Here is a 9,068-nt window from a genome sequence, read left to right on the forward strand (position 1 = left end):
ATGCTTGGGCCCCCTCTCCTCCTTCTGTACCCTTGCCCCTCCGCCCGGTCTGGCTATTAACGCTCAGTGTAAGCTTCATTCCACCAGCGCCGAGAGAGGCAATAAGAGCGCAGATCTCGTTCGGCGACGTCCCGAGCATCTAAGCCCCCTTCCCTCAGTCAGTAGTTTCATTGTGCCCTTGCGCTGGTCATGGGGGGAGGCGAGGTGTCAAGCCCTTGATCACGGACAAGGAGTCAAGGGACCCCTGCAATATGAAAGCAGGGGCTGCGCCCTCACCCAGAGCTGGCAAAGCTGAATCAACCAAGCTTAAGCGCGCCCGTCCTCAGCGTTTAATGGCCTATGCCGCTTGAGACATTAGGGGGGGGGAAGAAGAAAAAGAACGTCTCAATAAGATGAATCAATATGCAACATCAAAGGTGGGCAAGCAATTGATTCTTGTGTTTTGGGGGCGGTAGGGTGGAAAGGACAAACACAAAAAAAGAGAGAGGCAAGGGGTGATGAGTTTTAGGTTTTGAGGCTCTGCGCGACACCTGTGAGACGTCTCAGGGATGCGTCGCCGGGGTAAGACAAGGGTCTTCGATTGGCCAGTATGAGACTCCTCGGCTCTTCTTTCAGAATACTGCGCTTATTCCCGCCAACATCTCGTCTACCATACCATTTTTGGCTCTCTATGTCTGGCTCCTCAACACCGGACTCCCTTTTCCAAACTAGACCACGATAAGGGAGTCTGGAAATACATCTCGGACAACCGCCGGAAAACCGAAGGCTAAAATTCTGAGAGACAAGATAGCACCTGAACCAGCCGCCTGTGTTTTGTGTCCGCTTCGATGCAGGATTCCAAGACACAAGCTGCATGAATAGACACCTCAGATGCCAAGAAAGTCGTGCCACACCATGAGAAGAAAGACCTGGTGAGGTTGCTACTGGGGCCTAAGATTCACGCAGCCGCGGGCCGATAGGCCTCAGAGGCTTGTTTCTCTCCTGGTCGATCCTCTTGGGGCCAGTCAATTCTTGGCGCGCGCCAACAAAGCCGATATGTTTCCTGCCGAGGACTCTAGTGTAAGCCACACTGCAGGGCACGAAAATGCTGTTGTCGAATGCCGTGGAATTTAACGCGCGACCTTTGATACCGTCATAGAAAGAGGAAACACCTCGGATGAGCTTTTTGTTCTTGGAAAATTACCAAGAATGGAGGGTGGCACTTTCTGACGCACCCAATTTCTCGACCTGCTCTCTCGCAGGTGAAGGCTTATGTTCCTCCCCTCCAATATGATTTTCCCCTTATCGTCACGTACCGCGCAGGTTCTCGAGACCACACTGTCGTTGCGTCACGAACTCATGCGCTCCATTGCAGGATGAGATTGAAGAACGTGGTCGGTCTTGACCTTGTTGATGCCCAAGTCGACAAGCAATAATAGCCCAGGCAAGGCAAATGCACCACCACATCGCTCCAGTCTCATCAGCAAGGCGAACCCTGGGTCGTAAAGACAACTCGGCCTCACAGAGGCTGGCGCTGTTGATGGGCGGCGCTCCTTTGACAGACGAGCTACTCCATACTCCAGTGAACAGATCACTATTTGATTTTTCGATACTCATCAAACACTGTCGTTCTCTGCGAACCGAGCTCGTTTGACAATACGCTGCTCCGGCGGCGCAGGAGGTTCACGTTGATGAGTGGGAGTGGCGCCGGCACTTGAGGATTCTCCAATCTCATCCGCTGCAAAGCGAGCCCTCTTCCCAGGTTGCAGCTGTGGACTCGGCACAGGTGAGTTCGTCCTGCTCCTGGGGGACTGAAGGCGTACCCTTGGCACAAGACCGAATTTTGACTTCACCCTCGTATGAGTCCACATAGTGCTCATTTCCACGCCTTCAGTGTCGTTTTCCGCTGCTGCCGAAGTGGCCGCGGACGGATCCTCGAGCAGGATGTCTTCGTCCGGATTCGACTGCTCTCGTCCAAACTCTCGACCAAAAATGTACTGCGGAGTCTTCAGTGGCGCCATCTGCGCCGGGCCGTCTTCCACAAGAACATCCGGTAGGGGATAGATTTTGGCATTCAGAATCCACTCATAGATCGGCCGATCGTCCAGAATAGTCTTCAGGTTTCTGTGCTCAGCCTGCGTCATGTTTCCCTTGCGCTCGACAATCACCTCCTCTAGGCTGTCCCGCAACACAAGCGTCTCGACCGTGACACGCTTCTGCTGGCTGATGCGACGAGCACGCCCGATAGCCTGCGCCTCGACCTGGGGATTCAGCACGGGGCTGATAAAATACACACGGCTGGCGGAGCGCATATCAAGGCCAAATGCGGCCTGAGAAATGTCCATGAGAAGCACACGAAATTTGGTGCTGTGGTTGAATGTAGACACATACTGTGCGCGTCTCTCCGCCGTGATGCCTTTGGCATAGATAAGGTGATGGACCTGCAACATCTCGAGGATGCCGGCCAGGTACCATGCCACGTTGTCGTTCTCGTAAAACACGATCATCTGTTCCTCCTTTTGGTGCGCAATGATTGCGTCGACCAGGTAAGAGAGCTTGGCGGAAGTGGTTGAGACCAGTCGGGTTCGTGCCAGCGGCGCAGCGATCTCAATTGCTTCTGGCGTTTGTGAGGGTGTCGGGATGCCGTCGTCTGCGATCTTGGTCTTGACAGACACCGAGTGACGCTTTCGAGGACCGATGTGATCCTCGCCCAGCTTCGTGTTACCGGCGAGGGTGGTGTCCACCTTACTCTTGCCCGCTGGCTGTGCCTGCCGCATCTCTTGCTCGCGTTCGACATTTCCTCTTGACACGAATAAGCCGCTGTTCAGATATGTGTTTAGTTCCTCTGAGGAGTCGAAAAAGGGGCGCAGAAGCTTCTGTGCTGTGATCATAAGCTTCCAATTGGTGCAGACCAGGTCCGCATGGCCATTTCCATCCATCGACCACGCAGACCCATTCGATCCAGGGAACCCACGAACATAGATGGGCATCTCATGGAAAAGGTTGGCAACGTGTTTGATTTTGTTCTCGGCAGCAATCGTGCCAAAGTCGATCGCTGCCCGCAGCAACTCCCGATCGGCCTCGCTGACCATTACATCTTCCTTGTCAAGGAATTCTTTGGCCGTCTGCAGAGCCTTTTTTATTTCTTCCACGGAGAAAAACGAGCCTCCAAAAAAGCTGGCTTGGCGCAGGTTGTGCACCAACTGGAGCAGACTCTTGCGATTCTGCGCGTGAAAAAAGTAATCCTGATCGGTTCGCTGGGACTGGACGGCATTGAAGATGATCATCATGGAGAAGAGGTTGACAGATAGCTTGTCCTGATAAGACCCTTCCAACTTCACGATTCTGGCGTCGACGTCCGGCAGTATATGAACGACCTCGGAAAGCTGATGTCGGATGATCAAGGAGTTGAAGGTGGATCGAAGGCAGATCCTCGACACACTGCTGGTGGAGGCTGACTTGACCGGCATCATGTAGGCATCCCACCTAGCAGGCGTATCCCCGTGTTCGTGAGGCGCGTTGGACCATGGCCGAGCCTTTAGGTAGAACGTGGCGATCGATCCGATTCGTTCAATATCTCTTCGCTCCTGTTTGGCCGACGACGCCGAGAGCCTCGTATCGCTGCCAGTCCCCTCTTCCATCCCAAACAGGCCCTTTGACGGGGTACCTGTCACAATCCAGCGAGAGCTGATATTCAGAGAATCAAGAGCTTGGAGCAGACCCGTCTTTGAGCCGCCGAGCTTGACATTCCCGAACATGTGGCCCTCATCAACGATACAGCGCTTGAAATGGACGAGGCCAAGCGAACAATCGAAAGTCCACGATCCATCTAGCTCTGGACGCCGGGAAACCTCCCACACCTTCTGAAAACACTGCACCGAGAAGAGAAGGATGTCGCAGCGACGGAGAGCTTCAACGCTGGGGATGCTTGGCATGGACTTCGTTTTCATGATGCAAACATCGAGACCTCGCGTGTGCTTGGAGATCTCCTGTACCCACTGCTCGAGGAGGTTTGTTGGGACAATAATGAGAGTAGCATGGCTCAGGTAAATCTTGAAAGGCTCCGCGTTCTTCTTGGGTTCCCGAGACACCCTTCTCGACTCTGGCCGTGGTAGATAGTACCAACCGGGGTTCCTCATAATCGCTCTGATGCAGTTCGTCTGCCGTTGATCAATGTAGCTCTTCCACGGACAGGCATGCTTGGTGGCTACCGCAGCCGCCATATCTAGCAATGAACCTACTCGAGGGCGGGTGGTGATATTGTTTCCCTGGTAGAGGTCAGGTACAGCCGCGGGCTGGTTTCTCGTCGCGACAATGAGAGCCAGACAGATCAGTGTTTTTCCAGCGCCCATCTGCTCGGCCAGGATACCACCACGAACCGCTTCATAGTACTTGGGCTCCCTGAGAACATCACCAGTGACGGCGTTGTAGTAGAACGATGTATCATGCTGATCCAGAACCTCAACAAGTCGAGGGTCAAGAGTCTGACCAGGCTCAACCTCTCTCTGATGCATCAATGCGGCTGAACGACACTGATAGGGATACATTTCAGTGAGAAGGCCATCCACAGTGCTGGCCAGGAGATCGGACATGACAGCTCGGGCAAGGTCATCCTGTATCGACTGGACGTCTGGCCGAGGCGAGGGGATCGTGTTGAACATCTTGAGAAGGGACATGTCGCCTTCCACGCTGGCGGCTTCCGCCTGCGCACGAGGGGCGAACGGTGGGTAGAGGCTCGTCTCATCGTGCGAGGAGAGGCCCTTCCATGTGGCCGGGGAGAAGTCGAGCCTGGCGAGTAGGTCTAGCTTCTTGCGTCTCAAGGCTTGATTGGAGCGACTGATCCGGCCATTCTCAGCGTCGTCGGCCAGAAGGTACACTCGGGTCACGCCGTATGTTACGTCGTCACTGCAGACGAGAGGCTCCAGGCGAGCCCACCTGTCGCTGGACAGCTCCTCAAACTGCCGCGATAACTCATCACGCTGTTCCAGAGGATAGCGTAGACACCCGATCGGAATGTATGGCTCATGTGGTCGATTGGTCATCGTCATTTTTCATTCCACAAGTATCGGACTCCCCAAGACGACCAGATGGAGGACGACAGGTGGGGCGGCAGACCCGGAAGCGGGCCGAGGAACGAGGAAGGTGGATGTCGAGGGTTGGACGTTAGGGAACAATGGTACTCCATTCAAGGAAAGCGCGAGATAGTCACGAAGTTGCTAGCGTACGAAAATGATGGTGTAATGCCAGGGGCTTGACGGGGAAGAATAGTTGAAGCAACTCACAGAGGTGGTCGTTGCCTGGAATTTCGTTTAGTTGGATGTGGACTTCTCAGATGAGGCAGTCTCAGGGTTAGGGTCGTAGGTGAAGTCAATCATATATTAGGTGCTAGGCAAACTTGGCCGATGATGAACGGCTCGACGAAGTGACCCTCACTTGACAGCATCAGAAGCGATTTGTCTCCGCCATTAACGATCAAGTGGGTCAGGAAACACTGCTGGAACAACGCATCATAAATTCTATCCTTGAATGGGGCGAGATATATACATACTATTACCAGTATCAACGTATTACGTTGAAGTTGATTTCACCATCTTAATTGAGTTCTCAGATCATTATTGATTCCTAGCAGGGAAAGTAGAAGAGGATAAGACAACAAGTAGTAAAGAAACAAATAGGCTGTGCTGTTCCATGATCAAATCATCCCTGACTCCAATTGTGTTGTCTTCCGGCATCCCCTGATCCGAGATGCTATCGATCCATTTCGACTCTTCGTTTCTTGGAGCTTTCACCTTCATCTACGTCTTCCCCGTGCTGAAGCTCCTTTTTACGTTTTTTTTCACGTCTCTTTCCCCGTGAGAGGGCAATGTAATTTTCCACCTGCTGATGGATGTGGTCGCGCGCGACTGGAGGGAAAAGCTCGTCGATGACCTTGACGGACTGTTGGATCTCGATCCCTTCATCGTACATCCGCTGGCAAAGCCTCTGACACACTTTACCCAAGAACATACTTCTTACAGGACGAGTTGAAATAACCGAAGAACTCGCTCGCAGCCTGTTGAAGAAGACTTCGTGCACCTTGAGACTTTTCCCCACTACCATCCTGCTGGGCTGACTTGTTTGGTAAAATAATCTCATTTGCAGGAGTGAACCAGGGCAGTGGAGGAAAGCATCTAATTCCTTGAGGTATGCTTCCTGATCGTCCGAGTCCCACGGGATTTCGAAGGCTAGGAGGAGGAAATTGCCCCACACAGTCGAAAACATGTCGGTTTTCAATCTTTCACTGCCGTCCAGGGGTGCCATAGGTGTCGCGCCGAATTCCAGAAACAGGGAAAATAGCCCCATGTGCATGATTGAAGTTGTATGCTGAGACAATTTTACGCCAATTTTGGAGAGCTCATTGCTCCCGGTTGAGTACCAGGACAAACTCGTGAAAGGTGTCCGCTGATAGACCTCCTGATTATGTACGTAATCAAAGGTGTCGCGGTGGTGAGAATAAGTCTGATTTTGTGCGTAATACACTTCGTTGGGGTTGTAACCGTTCTCCAGTAGGCATCGAATAGTTGCTTTGTACTGCCTGCAGACCTGTGCACGGTTGAAATCGTTTCTCGCATTGTGTCCATTGAAGAGCTTACGCAGCAGGATCGCGATTGCGGGCTCTAGCAGACCTTGAAGGTAATCTGGCTCACGTCGCAGTTTCTTGATCAGATAATTAGGCATGTGGCCTTGTTGGACAAGCATGCGGCGGTAGTATACTCGCAGGCTTATGTCTTGGCCACCACCTTTGAACTTGATCATACCCTTCTTGTGTCTATCTTGGATAGTCGCTTCAAAATCGTCCAAGTGTTTGCACATAGCGTCATGTACCGCCGGGTCCAAGTAGTCCGTGTTATCGAGATCGGAGGCCACGCTAAGCATGTTCTCCATCATGTGTGGCAAGTAAGAGGGTCGAGGTCCAAGAATGGTGGGAAGTTTCAAACTCCCCCCAGGCTTCGGCGTGTATACTTTCTGGAACACACCAGTCTTGACCAAGGCCAAACATGCCTTCACCAAAGACAGCCGGACGGAAAATCCGGAAGGAATCTTGTCATCGAGAAAACGTGTCATTTTTGCCGTTTTGAAAAAGTCCGCAACAGTTTGGTGCAACACATGCACGTTCTCTCCATGAACTTCGAGTAGACCTTTGCACCACCCATTGAGACGATATTTCATGTCCTCATGCTGCTGATGAACGTCTTTCTCGACTGGAGGGGAAGAACTGAGTGCGTAACTTGGATCTTCGCATTCCTGTTCGAGAAAGGCGTACACAGAGAGATTTTGAGGTTCCGGCGCATGTAACGCCATATTTAACGCAGCCGACATTTTTTTGTGGTAGAAAGGATCAACGCTCTCTAAGGTTTGTGTGAAGAACCTTTCGAGATCCGGTGGAAAGCTCTCGACCCGCCGATATAGGTCTGTAATGCTGTCATGATTGCTGAGGCCATTGCGAAGAAGGTTGGTGACGAGGAAAACCCAGAGGAAAACACCTTCTGCCCTTTCAACGATCAATTGTATGAGACTCTTCGTCTGTGGGTTCCGTGCCGAAACGACATTCCACATTTGATGGTTGGAGAGCCGGCTTGTCGTATATGCTCTAATGTCGTTCTCAGTTAGCTCGTGTAAAACAAGTCTTTCAGTGCTTCGTCCGAACGTCATGTTGAATTCATTCCATGGCCGACTCGAGATGCAGAGTTTGATACTGCGTGATGATGCAGCCAAGTCATTCAAGATTTTGGCAATCTCCTCGTGGTCACCCGCGTACTCGTCCAGGCCATCGATAAAGAGGCAGAACTTCAAATGAGCTGGTGGATGGCTGGCAAGAGACTGAACAACGCCTTGAAGTTCTTCCAGAGACCAGACTGTTGCTGCCTCAGCTTGATCCCATCGCGATCGGCATATCTCCTGGATCAAATTCGGACATTGTTTGAATATACCGTAGAGCAGCACTCTGAGCAATCCCTCGTGGGACTTTTGCATAGGAGTGCCTGCATACCAGAAGTAGTGACTGGCGATGACAATTTGGTGGGAAGGGCCAGCCCATTGCTTCAACAGTTTCATTGTTCGCGGATTGTCGACGATGAACTTCATCAGAGTGGACTTGCCAGATCCCGGTTCTTGGTAATTTATAAGTTAGCAAGTGAAAGTATAAGCTTCCGGGTGGGTTGGTGCCAAGGACTGCTCCTAATTACGGTATTTTTGAAGAGAGCGAACTACTCAGCCTCCAGGCATAACATGAAGAGGTTGTAACGTGGTGTTGATGGAAAAGTGAGGAGTGCCTACTGCCAGTGACCCAAAATACGCCTTGACCTTCACGAAACCAAGTCAGAAGCTGTTGTCCTTTGCTTTCAGCTTTCACAACCCATCTCAATGTGTCTTTGTGAGCTCCTAAAATCGAACGATATCTATCCACGTGTTGATCGAACGTTAAGCTTTGCAAGAAGGCCAAGTCCCTAGACATATCTTTTTGCGTAATAGACAGGCCTGAAAACATTCTGTGGAGATTCTCGACTTCTGGACTTGCCAGAGAATTGCCACGGCCGTGTTCACTGAGTACCGTTTGAATGTTGTCTAACGTGCTTTTGATCTGGTCTAATTTCTCAGTGTGGCTAGTTTCGAGTCTTTCAGTTTGCTTGAGGACATGAGCAAGCGTGGTTTCGTGCCGTCCATGGTAATGGCTGCGCGGGGTCTCGTCATTACCATCTGAACCATATGCTTCGTCGTCTCCGGATACTTACTTGGAGATGTGACAAAGGTGAAGAGTCATCTGCATCTGGATGGATTCCAGCTGACTCTCAATGTCCGTAATTTGACCTGTTTTGCACAAAGTCTTGATGGCGGCTTTGAGGCTTCGAACTCCCTTCCACGGGCCAGGTCCAACCTTCAATTCTTGCAAAATATCCAACAACACCCGGCAATGCACTTTGCATTTGATCGATAGGTCTGTAAGAGCGGCCAAATCATGTTGTATATCGCGTTGGGTAGGGTGAATCGCCTGCCCGCCATCATGCAAATGGCCTTCGAGTCTCACGCTGAAGTCGATCAAGGTTTTGTAG

At 51.6% G+C, this 9,068-nt stretch overlaps 2 protein-coding genes across 2 annotated transcripts; both read right to left on the bottom strand.

Annotated features, from left to right (window-relative positions):
- Positions 1–1,710: 1,710 nt before the first annotated feature.
- Positions 1,711–5,027, bottom strand: M406DRAFT_337575 (uncharacterized protein; the record flags this gene model as incomplete). Its single annotated transcript, XM_040921269.1, has 3 exons — positions 1,711–1,867; positions 1,909–4,884; positions 4,915–5,027. The coding sequence occupies 3 exons, from the start codon at positions 5,025–5,027 to the stop codon at positions 1,711–1,713; spliced, it is 3,246 nt and encodes a 1,081-aa protein (XP_040780304.1).
- Positions 5,028–6,999: 1,972 nt separating this feature from the next.
- On the bottom strand, positions 7,000–8,473 carry M406DRAFT_250225 (uncharacterized protein; the record flags this gene model as incomplete). Its single annotated transcript, XM_040916683.1, has 2 exons — positions 7,000–8,129; positions 8,296–8,473. Coding segments are annotated over 2 exons (1,308 nt in total), but the record flags the coding sequence as incomplete, so codon positions are not given.
- Positions 8,474–9,068: the final 595 nt, after the last annotated feature.

Source organism: Cryphonectria parasitica (assembly GCF_011745365.1).
Source record: "Cryphonectria parasitica EP155 unplaced genomic scaffold M406scaffold_2, whole genome shotgun sequence".
In the NCBI taxonomy this organism is placed as follows: Eukaryota; Fungi; Ascomycota; class Sordariomycetes; order Diaporthales; family Cryphonectriaceae; genus Cryphonectria; species Cryphonectria parasitica.